General features: G+C 41.8%; 1 protein-coding gene across 3 annotated transcripts in view; it reads right to left on the minus strand.

Moving 5' to 3' along the window:
* ENOX1 (ecto-NOX disulfide-thiol exchanger 1) overlaps positions 1–21,982 on the minus strand; it is a 299,113-nt gene that overhangs the window by 88,335 nt on the left and 188,796 nt on the right. For all 3 annotated transcript variants that reach the window (XM_014966053.1, XM_014966054.1, XM_014966052.1), the window contains 3 exons: positions 17,747–17,920; positions 15,788–15,994; positions 8,106–8,339 (listed from right to left, as the gene is read on the minus strand). In XM_014966053.1, coding sequence (XP_014821539.1) covers positions 8,106–8,339; positions 15,788–15,994; positions 17,747–17,920 — 615 coding nt within the window. The remainder of the gene's footprint in view (positions 1–8,105; positions 8,340–15,787; positions 15,995–17,746; positions 17,921–21,982) is intronic.

Here is a 21,982-nt window from a genome sequence, read left to right on the forward strand (position 1 = left end):
CCTGAGGCCTTTTGGGTATTTTTTGTTGAAAAAAAAAAAAAAAAGGAGTAATTGTTGACAAATGTTTTGCCTTTTTCTGCTTGTAATTTGACCACCTCTGTGCAACCTCAACTGGCATAAACTTGTTAATAGGAAAAGCTATGGCAAGAACTGCTACAAAATGGTATATTGGGAAAAAGTGTTGTAAACTGAGATTTTACTCTCAGTTTATGAAGTTTCCCTGGTGTAACACAGGACAGAATTCAGCTCAGAGTAATCTGCAATGTTGTCACTATTTATCTCTCACTGCTAAGTACCTCCATAAGGTGCTTTCACAACTTGGGTGATGGTGTCTAAGGCCTTAGCCATTAGAAAGGAGATAGACTAATCCATCTCTCTGAAGCCAGGCATTCAAACACTCTTATTGCTATCATTTCTACGCTTACAGATATATTGCAAATATAGCTAACTTTATATTTCTCTATTTTGAGAGTGACATTGTTTGGTGGACTTAAACACTGGGCTACAGTTGCTTTTAGCCTCAGTGTCTTCCCAACCCTGGACATTCTCAAATGTTTGAAAAGTATCTGAAACAATTTACACAACACTTGGAGCCTGTCTAAATCACAGCAATCCTTCTACATTGTCCTATGGGCCATGGTGTTGTCCAGAGTCAGCTCATACTACCTCTTGGCCCTAACCTTGCTTCCCTCATGCAACCTCCTAGGCTTGCAAGGAGATGCTGAAAAGACAGAGCTGCTATTCTTTATCCTGATGACTACACCTACAAAGCTCCTGTGCTGGCTGCATGTATTTTGGGTTGCATTAATGATCTCATTTTTCTCTGTGAGATGGGAAGGGGTAGGTGTGCCCTTATGCTACATTCTGCACAGCTCTGACCACTAGAAATCCAGGTAACAAACACCTCTTGAAGGCATTATTGTGAGAACTGAGAGTGCCTGAGCTGCAGGGCATATAGAGAGGAGACACGTGGAGTCTCGGGATATGTCCCATCTATTTGCCTCTGACTGACAGCCTGTCCTCTGTCAGCTGTAGCTGGGACACTGGAAGACGTTGTGTCCCCTGCCTCATCCCCACCCGCTCAGCGCTACCCCTTTGCTTATGGTTACGCTGCCCTCACCTCTGCCTGGAGCTGCTGGTCTGATCACACTCCAGTTTGTCAAACTGGGCCCAGTCCAGCTATTATTACAGGAAAGCAGAGGTGGCCAGTTCAGGATACAGACTTCTTTCCTCCATCTAACTGCAGCCAGGGGAGGATGTAAGGTCAAGGTCACTGATAATCTGACTTCTGATTTAATAATTTATTAGACTATAACTAAGATTTCTAAACTACAGACACTGAATTCAATATGAAAAATAATAAACCACAGCGGGTCACTGCTGGGGGTGAATTAGGTCAGGGAACAGGTTTACTAACCTCTCTCATCCGCAGGTTCAGCCCAGCTCCCCTGTGCATCAGGAACAATTTGCTTCCCAGCACACGCCACTTTTGGTACCACAATGACGACCTATTTTTCTCTTGGCTTAAGAGCTCCTCCTGCACAGAATGCCTGCCACTGACCTAGAAACACAACTCTTCAGCTACTACCACTCACCTTCTTTTTTCCCCTGCTCAGACACCTTATATAATTGTGCCATGCAACACACACATCAGTCTTGTACTTTTGGGATTAATAACATTTCTAACCCAATGGCACTGCATAATAAGTGAGAATCAGGGAATATAAATTCTTACTGCCAAAGGGTTCTTTTAAAGAATGATTAATATCCTCCTTACTATTTTTTAAATAGCCTTAACTTTATGCTATAACCAAGAAACTTTTCCAGTTATGTAATAAGTGACTAGCTGAAACCAGATTTGATAAAAAATATGCATACAAGTTTACTAAAAGATATCTTAAAAGGTACCCTCTCCCCCCTGTACCATCAAACTCTTTCTTCCAAATTATATCACACAAAATTCTTCCAGAGGTGGGTGTTTCATGTGAGACAGAGAAATCCATTATCTTCTCCTGCTGATGCCATTACTTCCAATAAAAAGTAATTATGAGGGTATTGACTTTCCTCCCTATTTCTCAAAATCACACCACAAACTTTCAGATCGACGTGCCGCAATTTGCCAGTTCATAGTAATTAACTTGAGTCATTTGGCAGTGCGGTGCATTTAATCAAGTGGGTTGATATTAAAACCTTCAAAATTTGCATTGATACGATACAGATTGGGGTGAAGGAGGACACTTTTAGCCATACAAACTTAGCGGCGAGCGCACTTCTCGCAGGCTCTCGGAGGGAGGTGCCCAGGGAATTGGGTTACCAGGCTGCCGATAGCTGAACCCACCTCTGCCAGCAGAGAAAAGTGCCCTCGCTCCGCGCCGGCTCGCTGTGCCAGGCTCTGGGAGCCAGATGTATTGTGTCACAGCAGATGTCAGCAGCATATGGAAGAGGGAAGGAGAAAACGATGATCTAAAAACGGGAAGGGTGAGCGAACAGATTTTGACGCCGAAGCGCCCGAAACATGTCTGTTGTCGGGCTCCGTCCCGATACGCTACTAATAAAAAAAGATGGTGCTAAAAACAGGTCTGGAGTCTTTCAGCAGCAATTAAACCTGGCGTTCATTGGATTTGTTGGGAGGATCTGAGCTTTGCCTCCCCTTCTGACGTAGCCCTGCCCTGAATTCGATCCTTTGGGCGTGAGACTTGCCTCTCTGGATACCCGTGCCCCTCCTGCAGCGCTCCGCAAGGCTGGCTCCCAAGCGCAGTCATCACGAAAGCAGCGTGGTTTTCTTCTCAGTGAAATATCCTATTTCCCAAGCAATTAAATGTTGTTTAGATTTCAAATGATGTGCGAGGGTTGAGATCGTCAGGCTTGATGTTACCTGAATCTTGCACAAGATGCATCCCCGGTTAGTTCATTCTACTGTAACTGCCATCTATTTATTTAAATTTCCAATCTGTTCTCTCTTCAGGGGATAATACAGTGCCTGGCAAAGAAGCAGCTTCTCAATTTTTCAAATTATATTTTTTTTTAAATAGAAAACCACATGAATAACTTTCCCGTGCTCATAAAGAAACACTGTATTTAAAAGGGAGGTAAATTCCAGGGTATTGTGTATAGCTTGCAGATATTTATGTCTCCTTTGCCTGAAAATATTTAAAAAACAGATAATCAGATATGAATAGATGTCTTTGTTAGACGGTGGAACCGTTTAACTACCTGCAGCAAACAAGACAGATGTAGTATTTTAAAGGAGCTTATTTGCAAGAAGTGATTTCTGAAGATGACACCATTAGGTACAGATATGCTTGAATTAAGAATACCACAATGTTAGAAATTCTGCTTTGAAACGCAGATGCCATAAGCACACGGATTAAACTGTTTTGTTTCAATGCACCTGACAGAGCAGTGTTCCACTTAAGGATAAAAGGTTCAGCCCACCTCCAGTTGTGTGGAGTTCTGGGCACCACATTACTCAACTGTTTATAAAGCACCCAGGAAAACAGATGTCAGAGTATGCAAATTTGATCCTAAATATCTACGGGCACATCTCACTGTGCAGTAATAATGCATCTGATTTCATACTGAGGAATTAAAATCTCAAAGACACACACCAAACAAAATGCTGCAATGAACCAGAAGACAAGAAGGTCACGTTTTTGTAATGTAATAGTGGAAGATACAATATTCTGGTGGTTTTGTCAGAACAAGAACTCAGGGAATATTCCCTAAGGCTATTTAAGGAGTCAATTCATATCTACACTTCATTGTAAAAGACCCTGGTTTCCCAGAATTAACATGAATTTATTGTGATATTTCCTCAAGGAAACACAGATTTCTACCTAAGGCAGAAGGATGTCAGACAGGAGGGCAGAAGTTTCATTAACCTGAGTTATGCTTAGCTGTTATCTTATTCTGTGGCAATCAAAGAACGGTTTGATGAAACTATTTGAAATGTCATGACAAATTTTGGAATATTTGGATCAAAAAGTACATTTGAAGAGTTCCTTTTGAAAAAGCGGAATTTTGTTTTACCATTTTTAACGAATGGTGCCTATTTCTTATTTTGCTCTTTCCCTTCAAACCTACTTTAGTGGTCTGGAAGGTTAAGAAAACCAACCAAACAAACAAAAAATAACTTGTCATGCAAAATTAAATACTGTTTTTTTTCCCCACCAGCTTGCAACATAAAATGTGTGCTACAAACCTAAAGCTGATCAGCATAGCCCTGGTATGAGAAGGACCTCATGTTCTTCCCCCTGTTACCCATCTAGTTTGAATGCTGCAGCTCATCTCACTCCAGTAATCCAGGCTCAGGTCTCTTCTGCCTTCTATGTGCTGGACTCATGAAGAGTGGGACTCTTCTCACGGGAGTGCATGAAACAAATTTAAATCAAATAATTTGTGACAAGTCATCTTTTCAGTGCAGAAAATCTCCTCTTTTATGAACTGTCATCTCCTTGGCTTCTCCTCCTCTTGGTTCTGGCTGTGACCAGCAGAGAAAATCACTAGCAAATTATCAATGTTGAGCAGCTCAAAAAATGTTTAATCAATGAGAATTAGTAGCTTACATTTTTAGAGCTATAGGCTCAAATCCATGAGACCTACACCCAAGATACTGGCAATATGCCACTGCCACATAGTGAAAAGTGGCACTAGCAAAGCACAATAGGTGGATAGGGAAAGGGACAACATCACAAGCACTTAGAGAAAAGAAAAGTGAATACACTCTTGGCTAAAAACAAGAAAGGTGCAGAAAAAAATATCCACACTGCCAGCAAGGAAAAAGTTATGAAGGATTTCATTTGCAAGACCCTAAAGACCTTTATGGAGAAAAAAAAAAGGAAAAAGGAACAAAAGAGAAAAGGCAAAGGGAAAGGAAAAGGAAAATACCCATAAAACAGTCTGCCACAGTCTAGAATGGAAAGTGGTGAAAAATTGCATGGTTCCACAGTTTGATGGGTTTCCCTTATTTCTGCATAAATCAAGTGTTCAAAGCAAGTTCTTTGCAGATATGAAGGGACTCGTGATAGTCCATGGAGAGCAAGTCATAAACCCTCATGCTTTTGGAGAGGTATGGAAGGTCTTATACGCAGAGTCACCAGGCAGTGCATTTTGAGAAACCAGGGTGTTTTTTTCAATGAAGCTCCATACCAGTAGAGACTACCTGGCTGAAATTTTAAAATGAACTTTTGTTTCCAACTGGCACAGAAGATACCTCTTTACCCTCTCACCCACACTCCTCTACAGCAGTTACTGCTGTACCAGGTGACCTCAGCACAGGAGAGGAATAGGAATATGCTGACAACAGTGGGGCAAGAGTTTCCAGCCAAGTCTGGTACACAAAACCAATGATTTCTTTAAGTCTTGTGCTGCAGTTTGCAGAAGGTGAAAAAAGATATTGTCACCTCTGTTATAGACTCAATAAATATCTAGACCACAACAGGGGACTGGCTGATGAGCCTAGTTCATCTCTGCTCACCGTCAGATTTCCTTGCTGTCAGGAATTTCCAAGGTTATTTTGACAACAAAAGTTGCTTGGATTCAGACCAAGGTGTCTACATCTGTGATTGCAAAGCAGTATCTTGGGATGACAGATGTTTAGCTATTTTGGCCTGCTTTTCAGCTAGTGTTGCTCAGTGAAGTTCTGGAGGCGCTGCAGGAGCTGAAACCCACACGCTGGGCACCTGCAGCTCTGTCTCATGAGCTGGCAAGAGAGCTCAGGAGTCCTTTGAAGTGGGTACCATGGGGAGGTCATGACTTTCCTTAAGAAAACTGCAAAGCATCTGCTCAAACCCAATCTTTTCAGGTAAATCCTGCCAAGAGCAGATATATATTAGATCCTTCTTTTCTTTGGGATGAGTTGTCTACGCTTTTGCAGCAATGTAAATCTGGTGATATCCAGAGACCTGAGATTTTGACCCCAAGTATTATATATAGATATATATGTGTGTTTGTGCGTGTATATATCTTCTGTAAGCTTCACTAAATTAAATGACATGAACTGCCTTTTGCCAGAGTTGAAGTTTCTTTAGTGTTGCTTCACTTCTGTTGGTAGGATGTCACAAAGGGCTCATCTTGTGAATCCACATTGCCCAAGGGAGGCCATAATGTTCTACCCTGATGCCTTATAGATACTGGCCATAATGTCATAGGAAAAGTAAAGTAGACCAGTATAATGACTGAACCCCACCTCTGCTTTCTAGGGTACCTAGTACAGGAGACAACTCATGACCAGTGAGAACAGAGGGTGCTGCTTTGCATTCTCCTTCCCCTACAGTCTATACGGATCCTGGGCTGGTGCCATTAATCTCGCTAAAGGCAATGGCTAATTAGTGAAGTTTTAAAATTGCAATATGTTCTTTTGCTGGATTTTAATGATTTTTTTTTGACCAATAAAAATAAGCTTAGCATTTTGGTTTCTTAATTTTTTATTTAATTGCATATATTTCTGAAAGTTTATTTCCTGAAAAATAGCCATGTACATGGTGTTGGTCTATATCGCGCTCAAAATATTTCTATATTAAATTTGTGCATATTTGCCAAGCTCTGGTCAAATGTCCCTCAGGAGAACCAAAGATCTGAACGCTTGGAATAAGTTTTAATTAAGTACAGAGACTTCCTAGAATGAAAAGAAAACAGCTTCTAAATATAGACATCTTAAACATCTTGCAAAAACTCACATTTGGTTGCCCCAAGCGATGGCTAGCCATACGGAAGAAATTGTCCAGACTTCTCGAATTTTCTAGCTTAGTTCAGGAGGCTTAGTAGGCCTTCCTACATAAGGAAAAACTTCCCTAAAAGAGATCATCTCCTAAAATATTCAACGGAAAGCAGATTCTGGGCATAGATGAATCTAAATCTCTGTATTGTGGTGTGTTTTACTGTATTGTATTGTATTGTATAACCTCTAGAGGTTCTGGACTGCAAGCTAGGAAAGAATTAAAAAATTTTATATTTGGGCCTCTTTCCTCCTTTTCTCCTGGTCTACCAATACATCTGTGTTATTTTACCAATCTCCCAGTTCCTTAATGAATTATTAATAGAGGGGGGCGTGTGGTGAGAGGTAACAGTGACAACTAACAGTGATCAATGCAGTACTGAAAGAGACAGTAGGGTGCATCTCTGCACCATGCTCCAAGGATGTAACACTTCGCTCTGTCTTTCTTCAGCTTCCCAAACATGTTTCATAGTTAGGACAGCGGCCTGTGTGTTGACAGATAGATAACCTAAGTCTAATCTGGATAATTCTGAAACAGTGTCAAGACTCACAGTTTCTTGTGACCTGGCACCCAGTTAAGTAACGTGCTTGGCCACCACGTGGGGAAAGAATGCCAAACACAATTGCTAAACACTTAATGAAAACAAATACAACTCCAAGGGGTGTGCGCAGTTGTTTGTTTGATGTTCTTTACAATTTCTTTACCATGAATAATTTTGTTTCTTTGCTTCTCACTTTCTATCTTAACTATTAAAGACAGGAATCCCCGAGCTGCACCCTTGAAATAAATTAACTCGGTAAGTGTACCTAGAAAAAAACAAACAAGCAAGCAAGCACATACCAAAACAAGACGCTATCTTGCACAAGTAATTCTAACCCTAAAGAGGGAATGAAAGAATGGATGGTGTGTGTCAGAGATAAGTTGTACCACCGCATCTGAGGGGCAGGTTAGAATGCAGCTCATGAGGGCAATTTAAATGCCAGGAATCAGGACAGTCACATGCACGTAATGTAGTAACATGTCAGTCAAGGAATAAAGACATTTTAAGAATCAGGCCTTCAATAGGAAGGATGTTTTTAACAGGTTGTCTTATTATGGGAGCTTTTCCAAGGTAGATGATGACAGCAACTGAACAGAAAAAACCCCAAAAAACACTGTAGTATTCTTAAGGTTGTGTTTTAGCTGTTAAAGCACAGGTAGATGGACAGACATCATACATTTCTAGCAGGTGGGTGAGTATGATTACCATTGGCATAGAAATGGCAGAGGAAGAAGGGAAATCTAACAGGGCACGTAATTAAATACATCAGCGAGAAATCAGCTCCCCTGCTCTGACTTCTGGATGGCTCTTGAGGAATAATACACTGAAAAGTATCAAACGCTGCTTACCTTTCAATTTTTCAGCCAGCAAAGCAGCTTCGTGTTCAGAATAATGCATTATTGCCGGAGGAGAAGGAGGGCGCAGTCTGTCTTCTTCCATTTTGCGTCTGTGGCGTTCTTCTCTGGCCAGCATTCTTTGTTTGCATTCCCATTCATAAAAGTCATCTCTTGCCTGAGCAAAATCAACATGAAGGCGACCTGAATCCTTTTTGTCTGTGCTAGATCCTAATCTCATGCGGTAACCTGAAATCAACAAGCAGAACTAACTGTTGCAGGACTTCTTTGCTTTTTTTTAAACTTTTTTTTGTTTTTTCCTCTCAAGTGCAGCTAAGTAAAAACGTACATTAACAGACTCCCACACATCTACACAGGGTCTATATCGATCATTGCATTTTCACTGGAAGATAAACATTCAACCACCCATTTTTCCTCATAATTTTCCACATGACCTATCAATATAGTAGATGAACCAAAAAGTCGACCCAAAGGTACAGAATCTACATTCTTGTTTAGAAATGTCTCAAAATATGTAATTTTTCTACTTGATACTCCCAGCCTTTGTAAGTGCAAAGGCCAGCTAAACAATAAACAACTATTAAAAAAGGATCTGGTTTTGGTCTGAACGTAGAGTCCTTCTTCCTCTGATCCTCTTGAGTTTATGTACAGTTTAGTGCTTTTCTCCAGCCTGCCAAAGGAATTGGAAGTATGGGGAAAGGCTGAATTTTATAAAAATCCTGAGTACAGATGAATGAGAAAATTATGCTGCACAAATTCTTGTGCCACAAAGAGGGTGGTGGCATAACTGCACTGATGCTAGATCTCAAATTTTGGAGCTTTACAATTGCAAACACTGCTTCCCAAGTCCCCACTGGAAATAATCTGGCAGCAAACATAAACCACCTACAAATGACTTGAGTTCAGCACTCTTTAAAGCAATTTTAAGAGTGCGGATGGATTTGTTAGACATTTGCAAGACCCCTTTCGGAACAAATAATGAAACCTGTTGTGCCTCACCTTTAGCGATGTTCTTCATAATTTGGTCAATGTATCATATGCTAAAGCTAGCAAAATGCAAAAGCTTTAAGTCCAGCGCTACAGAGCAGTACAACAGGGCCCTGCTCTGAACTAAAACCCTTGACTGCTGTCAGAGGAAAAAGAAATGATGCCAAAGCTACAAAAGGAGCTTTTCGTGACCATACTGAGGAAGAACATGTGCTGAGCACTCATCTTTTTTCAGGTTTTATTTCCAAGGCTGAAAGACACTCGCAGAGCAGTTTCTCTAACTTTTAAAAAGCCAATTCAGAGAAAGTGTGAGAAAACACACCACGTAGAAAGCTGCAAACACAGCCTTCAGCTGCAGGTAAAATTAATGAGTCTGCACAGGGCCAGCTCTAATTTCTCCATGCCAACCTGCTGCAGTAGCCTCAGAAGCAGAGCAACCCAGCAGAGACTTCTCAAATCATGGGATGCTACGGAGATGAACTCTTGTGCTGAGCTGGAACACAGGAGGCTCTTCAGAAACACACACTGCTATAACCTCTGCGTAGTAACTCCAGAGACAGGAAACTCTTGTTCAAAACAGCAGGAAAAATGCTTTTTTGCTGCTTTTGAAAAGCAACCCAAGAGAAGCCACTTTTCAGTCTCATGGTTTGCCTGTGGATCGAAGAGCTTCAGCATCTCACCACCGTGGTTAAAACTTAGTTTTGAACTCTCTCCAGGGGCAGCAAAGCTAAGATTTTTGTAGTAGATTAGGAGCATCTTTGCAAAAATGTGTATATAGGTATACTCTGTTTTACTGCTGGAAAAACATCCTGCTGTATGAATACAAGGGTCTGTCTGTACTACAGCACATACGAGACAACAGCTTCAAAGACTTGGATATTAAATATCCATATGTGTTGTGATCCTTTAAAAAAAACCCAACCCAATCTGGGTGACTAATGATTTGACATTTTTCTTTCAAATACCTTGTGGAGTTCAGCTAAGTAGCCTGCCAGTGAGGGAAAGGTGTGACTTTCATTTTTCAGCAAGGAGCTCAAACCCAGATGAAAAACTCGAGCTAAGTGTTTCAGAGTTCCTTCAAAGCCAGAAGGCATTGAAACCTCCCGTGGAACCTACCAAATCTGGTCTCCAAGGTTCATGAGGTTGGGGTGAAGTAGAACTGAATATTGCAAGAGAGGCAAATGAAGGGATTGTTATTTTAAAGCCCCCTTTATTTTGCTCTTCTTTCTCTTGCTCAGAGGAGTAAACACAACCTTTTTTTTTTTTTTCCCCAGAAGTCTGTTTTTGGTCATGTATGTTGTGGTCATGTCACCTCTAGTCACAAGGTGTTGAATGGAAGAGTGACAGACACGCCATATTCAGTGACACATAATAGAAGAGTGTGGGCAACCTTTCAGAGCTGGGCCTCGAACTAATGAGGGGGAGGTAATTATGTGGTTTTATCCACAGAGGTGTAGGCACGAAGGGGTCAGCCAAAAGGGGTCAGTGGTTCAGCTACGCTGATAACCATGACAAATGTTGACCCCCCCACCCCAGTTCCACTCGCCAGCTGCGTTCCTCACATAGTGATTGCTTGGTGCCAAAACAGCATTATCAGCAACGTGAAAGGACACTGCCAAGGTGCCAGGTCTCGTGAACCTAAAATTAGATCTCCCAGCTGGGCTGTAGTTTCCAGGAAGACACTCTCTTCCTCTCCCCCCACCTTGTCTTTCCCCTCCATTGGCAAGAGCACACCGGGCATGGACAGAGCGAGAAACACGGCACTGCAGGATGCAAGACTCTGGTGGACCTCAAAGCCCCACTTAACCTGAATAAAGAACTAAGGAAAAGGACGGTGCATCTACAGGTTGTGTGTGCACCAGCAAAGCTGAGTTTTATTAAAGTGGCCCTCATTTTTGAAGAAAATGGGGACTACGGAAAAAAACCAAACCCATTCAACAGTGTAAATTGCAGTTCAAAACCCAGAACGCTGTGTAGCACTGGACAAATGGTTCCCATTAGGTAACCAGTTTAAGTGCCTCCAAATTAACAGAATTTTGACATTGCTCATGAATCACACCGAAAAATCTGACTGCTTGTTAAAGGCTTAAGACTGAAGGTGGTCAGTCAGCCAGGTGGTTTTCACCAGCAGAGAAACAGAATAACCTGGCTCGGAAGGGACCTTGGGTGCCACGTAGTCCAAAAGCCCTCTCAGAGCAAACTTCAGAGTAAGACCAGGTTGCTCAGGGCTTGCCATCTTTTCCTTAACAAAACCAGCAAATGCATTTGGCATGGCTTCTTGCACCCTCCTATATCAGGCTTTGTGGACACTACAGGATCATTGACCTGGCTAACAAAGAACAGACTCCTTGATGGGTTGGTGGCCGGCAAGATGCTGTGTAGCAAGGGCTTCACAAGTGGCAGGTCCTATTTTGTATACGGGATCCTCAGGCAGGCATTTGGGATGGCAGCTCTGAGCCATTGGGCAGCTGGGAGGCTCACTCTTTTCTAATACCGTGCCTCCTTACTGATGTTGTGGATGCCCCATCCCTGGAAGTGTTCAAGGCCAGGCTGGATGGGGCTTTGAGCAACCTGCTCTAGTGGGAGGTGTCCCTGCCCATGGCAGGGGGGTTGGAACGTGATGATCTTTAAGGTCCCTTCCAATTCTAACCATTCTACGATTCTATGATTCTATGTTTGAGGATATTTGAATGTACATGAGAACCACCTGCCATTGCCTCCCCTTCATGCATGGGCAACAATTTGCCCTCACAGACCCTTTCTCCTGTCTCTTTGCTCAGGACTGCAGCTAGCACTAACTGCGTGCCTGGCTTGTCATTTTTAATTTCAGTTTCACACACAATGGCAGAGGGAAAGACTTTGGGAAACTTGCCAAGATCCTCACTTTAAAGGAGCAGCAACAGGAAAAATTAATGAGGGTGCTAAATAAAAATCAAACACAGTATTTCCATATCACAGGTCTAGTCAAAACTCTGCGGGTTGACTTACCTTTGAGTGTTGCTATATTGGGGACCGGCCAATAGCTGCTCTCTAACTGGGGATCTAGATCAGAGTGTTGATGTTTATCAGCGAGAACATAAAATAAAACCAGTACAGAGTACTAAATGGAAACCCACAGGGGAAAATAACAGCACAGGAAAAATGCATACACAGGCTTTTGGGGTATAAACAGGTCTGTCTCAAGCCACCTGTTCATCCCATATTTTCAAGTCTGGGGCCATCAATATTTGCAGGAGTTACTGAACTGTCAGCCATGAGAGTAAATTACACACAGTCTGGAGAAAGAGCTTTCTCATGGGCTGGTATGTTGATTTTAGAAAGTCTTTTACTCAGGAGATCAACATGTAGCTTTCAGGGCTAAATGAAATCCACCCATCCTAAAGTAAACTTTTTTATCACAGTCTTCTACCCATCTCCCAGTCTCCTTTTCACACATGTTTACTTGGAAATAAAAGGGAAAAAAAATAATCAGTGATTAAACTACTTGATGGATTTTGTAATCACTTGCACTATTCTGATGATAAGCAAGGGATAAATACAAAGTTTGATGAGATTAGATGGGGCAGACAGATAAAACTGATTAGGTAGACAAAATTACCATTATATTACAGATATCAAAGGCGTGAATTTCCCCTAATATAACACACATGCTATATTAATCACAAATTCCGTTTGTACGTCTCTTTTGTCTCTTACAGGGAAAAGAAAATGCCTGAACAATATGTTTTATCCCCACCATTTCAGAACACATTATGCTTGAGAATGGAATAAAGACTGGTTACAACCCCCCAGTTATTTCAGTACAAATAAAGCATGCCCCTGCCCAGTGCCAGACCTCCCTGCTCGGCGGTGGCGGGGGACAGTCAGTGCTCCATTTCACCTGCAGAGCCGAGCGCTGGAGGGAAAAAGAAGTGGAACTTGGCTGCAACGTGCCCCTGCTCTTCCTCCTCCTCCTTCCTATCAGCTCCACTGGTTCTTTCCCTGATCTGGTCAGAGACACTAAGTACAGCGCTTCAGAAGAAAGAAAAGGTGTGGAGGAAAAGGCAGATGGGGAGGGAGGCTGCGGAGCAGACAGCAAGAGGAAGCATAAACAGCAGTGCGACCGTGACGGAAGGAAAGGGAAGAAGGAAGGATGGATCAGGAACTTGGAAATAAACTGGCAGAAAATTCAGGATGAGGAAGGATGAGGAGGAGAACCCGCCACCTCCATGTATGCTCATTTCTCTTACTCTGAATGCGCACCCTTATGCATTATGAACAAGGACACACAGCAGCAGAGGGAATTTGCTACCTCTAATCATCTAATCTACTTCTCCAGGATTTAAGGCATATAAAATTAAAATAAAACTTGGCTTCATAGAATCACAGAATCTTTGTGGTTGGAAAGGACCTCTGAGATCACCGAGTCCAACCATACACACAGAAGAAGATCCCCACAATCTCGGCCACTAGGGCATGCCCTGAAGAGCCACATCTACACGCTTCTTAAATACCTCCAGGGATGGTGACTCCACCACCTCCCCAGGCAGGCTGTTCCAGTGCCTGACCACTCTCTCAGTAAAGTAATTCTTCCTAATATCTAATCTAAACCTCCCCTGCTGCAACTTCAGACCATTTCCTCTGGTCCTGTCATTATTCTCTTGGGAGAAGAGACCAACACCCACCTCTCTACAACCTCCTTTCAGGTAGTTGTAGAGGGCAATGAGGTCTCCCCTCAGCCTCCTCTTCTCCAAACTAAACATACCCAGTTCCCTCAGCCTCTCCTCGTACGACTTGTTCTCTAGACCCCTCACCAGCTTGGTGGCTCTCCTCTGGACACGCTCCAGCAGCTCAATGTCCTTCCTGTAGTGAGGGGCCCAGATCTGAACACAGCACTCGAGGTGAGGCCTCACCAGTGCCGAGTACAGAGGCACAAGTGAAGACCTGGAGTGAAGCAAAGGGTGCAGTCAACTGCCGAGAAGCAGGGAAGTGAGCTCTGGCCCAGGGTGTCCTGGTTCTATTTATCAGTATTTTGTATATACAGTAACCCCAGCTCCTACGGAATCTGGTGCACACCACCGCTGCTCCATTACTTGTGGAGATGGGGCCCTCCTAGGCACAGGTTGGAAGCTGGGAAATGTCTTGCTTCTTACTACTGTGCCGCCTGTTAATCTGTCCCAGTGAACTACAGCCTTATGGAAGTAACGTGAATGAATGGATAAACAGGAAGGACGGAAACTGGGAAGAGAGGATGAGGAGGGAAGATTAACTAAGTTAAAATAAAATATTAAAAAAGGAAGAAAAAAGCTGGGTGTAGATCTGGAAGAAACATGAAAATACAGTAATATTTCAAAGAAATCTTTATACAGGCCTCCTAAAATTCACAATTTTCTGAAGCTCTTCAAACAGATACTTAAAGCAAGCAGCCAAGTTAGAAAAAAAAAAACCAAACAACAACTCACAAACCAAAACAGAAAAACCTTTGTGAAACAAAGGAGCTAGGTTTTTCCTGACCATGCATTTCAACAACTCGTATGTTTTCTTTTCTTTCTTTCTTACTTTCATGTAGTTGATGGTGCTTTGAGAGACTACTTGTTGCTATCTGTGTGAGTGTCCTATGGACACCTACAGGACATTGAGGTTATGTGCTTGCTGATAAACAGATGATGGTCAAGATGAGAGCTCAAACGAGGTATCCCTAATCATTAGCTGCCTCCCAGGCTCCATTTTGGATGGTCTCAGTGGATCCCTCTGAGGTCACCCTACACAGGGTGGGTGACTGCAAGCCAGTCGGTGTCAGCTTTTCTTGGCCAAGGAACAGTCCTTGGCCCTTGTTTATTTAAGAATATCTTGCATGTGGGGTGAAAATGCTGCATTACACTTGTGGGTCTCCCCAGGACCCAGAAAGAGAGATGAACCAGCCTGTTGAGACACACAGATACAGGGGATGGGACCCAGCTCAGAAAGATGAGGAAGGGCTCAGTTTGGAATCATCATATGAAGGAACCTGTAACCTTAAGAGGGCACTGACAGTCACTGGAAGCCTGATACATGAAAGCAGAACAGTTTTTCACCTTTTTTCTTCTTTCTATTTTTCTTTTTTCCCTCTGAGTTAGAGGTTCAGAGGTTTTTTTTGTCTGTTCCTTTGTTGGAAAATAAAAGAGATTTTGAAAATTTTACACCTGAGTTTCCGTGGCACTTGTTGTCCTGGGAGGCAACAGACGCAGCCTACAGATGGGGCTCAGAGTCAAACCCATGCGGTAGCTGAATACATGCATACATAAAGGCAGACTTTATTCAGACTGCACAGCAAATCTATAAAAATATGCCAACGGAACTGCCAGCCTATCAGAGAAATTGGCACAGGAAAACAGCAGCGTTCCTGGCCTACTGCCCTCCTCTTTCCACAACCTGTGAGCAAAACTATATAAACCTGTGTAAATCGAAAATAAGATTGTTCTGTAGTGAATTTCAGAATCTGTTGCATTGTTGTGGGATGGCAGGAAATTGCTCCCGGATAAGCAACACACAAAACCGCGCACAAGTCTTGGCAGACACAGAGAAATACAGAATTGCCCCTTGCCACTCCAAGCTACAGCCACTGAGCTCAAGAAAGACTTGCTGAGATAAAAGCTAGGAAAATAAGCAAACATTAGCATCACAAAATACAAATGAGAAGCAAGGAAAATCCATTAAAGAATGTGAAGTACCAGAAAGGTAAATGGCTTTATCAACCATGAACTCCTCTGCAAAACGAATGTGACAAAAATTCTTCTTGCTTTTCCGAATTGCTGTTATATCTCCACACTGCTCAAAGACTTCCTGAATAATTTCCTCCGTTGCGTTTTCTGGTAATCCTCCAACAAACACTGTTTTACACCCAGGAGGTCTCTCTCTTGTTGAAGGTGGTGGAAGATCTAAGTCAAAACAGAAATCACATTGGAATACAAAATTTGTCTTTTGATCCATTGGCTCTATTCATTCCCCTAATCAGTTCTGGGCAGCAACAGTTATTTGACATAGCATGGAGGTGGGAGAGAGGGAGAAGCAAAATAATTGAATATTGCAGAGATTGTCCAAAATTGATTACTCGAATCTAAACCTTTTCAAGTTTTAGGTAGCGTTTCTGAGATTAATTCCTGCCACTGCGGGTTGTTCTCCAGGACAGACGGTAAGGTCTAAAAAAATCTTTCTTTTCCCTGCACAGTCACACAAAAAAATAGAAAATATTTTATTTCAAAGCAGGGGAGTTTCTGCAACTGCTTTGACCCTGAGCACAGATCTCAAACGCTCCTGCAGTACGTTCAAAGCCTGAACTTTACCATCTCTGGCTCACACCCATCACTCGCCACACTCGCCAAGTGTGTGAGCCCTCTGCAAGTACACCCCAGGCACTTGGGCTGGACGGACACCTTTCCCTGGTCTTAGCATAATTTCATTTCTGTCTCGGAGTACAAGAGCACAGCAAACAGAAAAACAAAGTGGGAAACACAACGAAGTGACAGCATGATGAAAACGCTCTGCGGGTTATCTGTTTTGTCTTGTTGCCAGATAATGGAGTGGACGCCAGCGCAGGGGAAGGATAACCTCCCTGTTTATAAGTGCTCAGGAGGTGGAGTGGCTAGAAATGTTATTTTTATGTATGTACCTATATATATAATATATACACACTTAAATCAGAAAACTATTAAATTTTTGAAGGCTATATAAAAATATACTCTGTCATAACACTTCACCTTGTTTATATGTAGATTACTAGAGTATTCCTCTCAAAGTAATTTTTTTTTAAAAAAAAGAAGGACTCTGATTGATATCACTTAGTTCTTTGGCCCTTTAACATAGTAAATGGGGTTACAATCTTAAAATATACATATATACATATTCACATACACAGTCAGTTTGATTAAACTATGATCTGGGTTCACAGTCAATCCAGAGCACCAGAGTATTTGCTTAATTTTCTCTTTTGTCTTCACAGTGATAGTAAAAGCTGCTGGTCTGATGGCTCTGAAACTAAACTCCTGGGGCTAACGTACACAAAATCGGGCTTTGTGCCTGAGCTGGTGGCTCAGTGGGAAGAGATTTCCATTTGCATGAAGTCCCAGGAGGGGCAGAAGGAACCCTGCTCCTGGCTGTCAGAGAGGAGAAATAGCTTATCCACATGCTGCCCCAAAAAAGTGGCAAGGGAGGAGCAGTAGTCCCTCATTCCCTCCATCTCCGCAGGGCAGGGACCAGAGCTAGTCAGCATTTAGGTTCTGGGTGCTGTGCTCAGGGGCATGAGCCCAGACTAGTCCCATCTGACTGTGGGCACCTGACGGGGAGCATATAGAAGATCAGCACCCTATAATGGTTATATTTTGTGACATTCTGATCCAGAGGAAAGACAGATTTCTTTGATGAGAAGCAGAAGCAGAGATCTTCAGGCTCTGTTAGCTTCGCTTAAGTAATTCTTCTCCTTTTTTGCACAAAATGTGTAGGGTTTTTTACATGACCTTACAGAGATGAATAAGCATGCTCTGATACCATATCATGGTTTACACACTCTGTAGATCTTAGAAGGAAGCACCATAGCTTCCTATACTGCATTTAGAAACCCTAACTTTTATTAGATAAAAATATTTCATGCAACATATTTAGGAACTTAGCATTCTTTCATCAGATTCACTTACTTGGGTTTGGAGGGAAGAGCGTGCAGCTTTTGCAGTGAATTATTTCTTTGACTACAGGCACATCTGTTGGTGGTGGTGGTGGCACTAACCCCATGCCTGGTATCATTGGGTTAATCGGAGTGATTCCAGTCATCATGCTAAGGCTTGGATCAAAGCCTGGTACACAGATTGAATCTGAAAATATATAACATAAAATCCTGGCTTATAAATCTTGAAACCACTTGTTACTATTTTTTTGCACAGACATCTTTGCTTCAGGCTTTTTTTTTTTTTTTTCCAAGCATCACTGTTAAAAAAAGGAGAAGGGAAAAGGAAAAATGGAAAAGCGAAAAGGCAGAGCAATAGAGAGGAGAGAGGGAGAGGGAGGTGTGTTTTCAGTGAAAAAAAAAAGAAAAAAGAAACTACGCATAAAGAAGGGAATGTTACATAATTTAAAATATTAATATGACTGAGTAAAACACAGCATATTAAAGTATAAAAGCATGCGCCATGAATATCTGTTATTATCTGGAATGTAATTTTCTGTTTCATAGTGCTGCTGTGGTGTTTACATTGCCTTCTGACCAGAGTGTACAAAGAATATAATTTAACATCAATATGCCCTCTCCATCTAATTGTCAGACAGATTTATCACAACATAGCATTCTCACATAAGTGACCTTGATTTACGAACACTACAGAGAAAGATCCATTTCTGGCTGTTTTATAGGAGTGCAGTTAGCCAAGACTTCTAACCATTTTACCCTGGAATATAAAGTTTCAGCTGTGTAGAATGGGGTCTTTTTGAACCTTGGAATTAATTCCTTCTTGTCCTGTTATTTAATCGGATTAGTAGATTCTCTTCAATACATGTATTATTAAAGAATACCACTGCAGCCCCATAAAGTAAAATGCATATTTGGCAAATGTTACTCTTTCTCCTTCCTGATCTCTTTGCCAAGACTTCCACACATATTATTTAAAGCTGAAAGATTTACTGGGGAGCACCAGTGCTGTAACACCAAGAATTGTAATAAGCAGATGTTTCAGATGAACTGAGAGCCAACTTCAGAAATTTGCTTTCGTTAAAAACAAGGTTTTGGGTTTCTTGAGGCATAATGAATAAAATATTTTGAGAGACCGATCTCTTTGTTGGCATAACACTGCTGCTATTTGGCATCATCAATTATTTAAAAGAAGAGAGTTACTTTGGTGTTCTACAGGTTTTCTGCTGAGTTTTCTGGCTAGCAACTGGAAACTATTCAATGATACATGTAAACGTGGGGTTTGGTAGCTTGGGAGCTTGTTTAGTTTGAAGAAGCAAAGAGGGAAACAACCTCTTCTCTAGGATTTTATATATATATATATTTAGGAAATTTGAGCTACATTTGATACAAAGAAGCATGATCAATGGAATGTGACCAGAGAGGCCTTTTTCTTCATCCTAAATCTGCTGCTGAGAAGCTATATGACCCTGGGTCAGCCTTCTGACCTTTCTGTGCCTTAATTTTTGCATCTGCAAAACAGGTACAGTAATACCCACTTACTGCTGACGATTAGCCCACATTTTTACAGCACTCTGCAGGTGCAAAGCACTCTGTGGGGGCTGAAAATTAGCATTATGATGCCTGTGAAACATCCATAATCGTCTTCTCCAAGGAAAGACAGCTAAGAATTGAGAACTCTTTGCTCCAGCAGAGCTTCTATCCATCTCTGCTGCATGTTCCCTGCTCTCCATGCGCTGACTGAGCCTTCATCACTTTCAGGCAGTTCTGTACAACAAGCGTAGCAAGCGCACAGCAAGCAAGGATTTGCTTTAGGCTTATTGAAGACTAGTATTAATGAAAACTCATGATATTACATTACTTTTTTGTAATAAGTGGGCTTATGAAAAAGGATTTGCTCTGGGTGTGATGCTTTTTTTTTTTCAACATCGATGTATATGCATTGCTTTTTAGATTAAGCTTTGAAACTCGGAGCCTGTCATTTATTCTGTGGGATGCAGTGATGGCCATATTAAATATTCATGGTTAGTGAATGCTGGGAGATAAAGTCAGAGGTGAAAGGGCAACATAAAATTCAAAGAAGTCCTTAGGCTATGCTAATTTGCTTGATCTCATTTTTAAAAGTCATACTCCTGACAGTCACAGCAGGCCATCCTGTGCCGCACGCTCCTGCTGCGGGTGGAAGTCCATCATCACTGCTCGCTGCTAAAGCGTCCCACAGAGCTCCACGGCATGCGATGGGGACCACAACAGCACTCAACGCATGCTGTCATGCCACTCTTCTCCTAGGAACAGGGGAAAACTAGCACTGGAAAGATGCTGAAGAAGGCATCTCGACCATCCCTCTGGACAAGGATCAGCTACAGTGCCAGCCAGATAGGAAACTTCATATCAAATCTGGTATCCATAGCAGACCCACAGCTTTCTGAGGCAAAGAATGAGAAGGTGGAAATGTAAAAGAAGATGGACAGAAGGCCAGGTTCTCTCTGTCTTGCATGCATCTTTAACATCCCATGTAACAGACAAGGAAAAACATCATCATCTGGTGACTGTTATCATGAGTTATATTTAACCATTGCTGTTCTCTAAGACAACTACTAGATATGCTTCAGCTTCTCTACAAGAGTAGCAAACTGAAACAAGAGCAAACTTTGCCCAAAACACAAACACGTACTCTCACCCAAAATAAAATGGCAAGTTTCAGTAAGGTGCAGTTTTCTGAATATTCCTTTGCTAGTGATGCAGACACAGAGGAAAACAAATCTAAGGGAGACGACAACAAGGAAACTCATGTCCACAAACATAGTCTTGAGAGGCAGCTGTGAGGATGAGCTTTTAGCTTGCATGCCAGTCAAAGCAGGCTTGTGATTTAAGTGGAAGAAAATTATTTTCCACTAATTCATGCCACGTCCAAGGAAACGTGACTTTGTAAGTAACTTTGCCTGTGTTAAGTAAGTACATGGCTTCGTCATCAGTTTCTTTTACAACTGGAATCAATCTACAAGAGCATGAGCAGAGTGCTGGGGGCCAACACTCCCAAAACGTCCTTCTAGGTGCACTGGGACTCTATGCCTCCAGAAGGTGACTCTACTGAGGTATATTGAAGAGGACGCAGTCAATAATTCTTGAAAACTAATTCCATATCTTGCGAGCACTAATCCAAACCCCGCTAAGGTCAATAGCAAGATAACTGAAGGCATGAACAGCTTTTAACCAGGACCAGGCATACTTTCTCTGTCCTCTTGAATAAGTTTCTTCAGTTTCCCAGTGTGTTAAATTGAGAATGAAATACTTTCATACATCACATGAGCACAGGTACCATTTGTAGAGCATCCCAGAAATGAAAATCATTCTCTGAATACTAAAAACTATTGCTGTGCATTGCAGTGATGGAAAATTCAGCTGGATTTCTGAACAGTGAAGATCATGTTCAGACCCCCAAGGAGATTGGTGCTGCTTGCATCTACAGAGAAGCTGATGCACGCCACCTGCATATTGCTGAGAGCCTAGAGATGGGACGTCCAAAGGAAATACTGGTCTAGACTCTGAGGTGCAGAGAAAAAGGAACAAATAAAATCACTGGAAAGTAAAGTCAATAAATTTGCCATATCCAGAAAAATCCCAAGTTTAACTATATTAATGCCACTGAGTGGTGCAATAATAGAGGTTGGATATATAGCTCTTGTCTAGGGACAGGGGACGATCATGCATCGGCACCACCACTGCAGTCTGTTCCACGTCCTGGCATAATGCCTATTTGGAGCAGGACCTGGACACCAAATATAGAGCTGGAGACAACTCCTGTTGAACTTACTGGTCTTCAGAATCAAAGATATTGATAGAGTTATGCAGGACTACAAAAAATGGGAATCAACCTTGCCCACTTCAGATTTTTTAACAGATCTATTTGGATATATAATTATTAAGATATTGTAGACATGAATACACTACACTAAGCACAGAGATACATTGACTTTATATATTACACATTTGAAGAGTTAAATGAGTAATATTTTGTGTTTTCAATGATCATAGAAGTATTTTTAAAGGGATCTATACATATATTTATGTAGCTAGATAAGGGCTTATCATCTCTTGGAATTACAAAATCTAACTTGGCACAAGTGAGAAAGTTAACATTTGAAAAATGTTAATAAATAATTACTAACTGAAATTGTTAAAATGGAAAGTAATCAGAGATTATAAAGAATTTTAAGAATGGAAAAGCAGACGTTGTTCAAGTTAGAGTCCC

This window comes from Calidris pugnax, unplaced genomic scaffold (assembly GCF_001431845.1).
Source record: "Calidris pugnax isolate Ruff unplaced genomic scaffold, ASM143184v1 scaffold20, whole genome shotgun sequence".
NCBI classification, from domain to species: domain Eukaryota; kingdom Metazoa; phylum Chordata; class Aves; order Charadriiformes; family Scolopacidae; genus Calidris; species Calidris pugnax.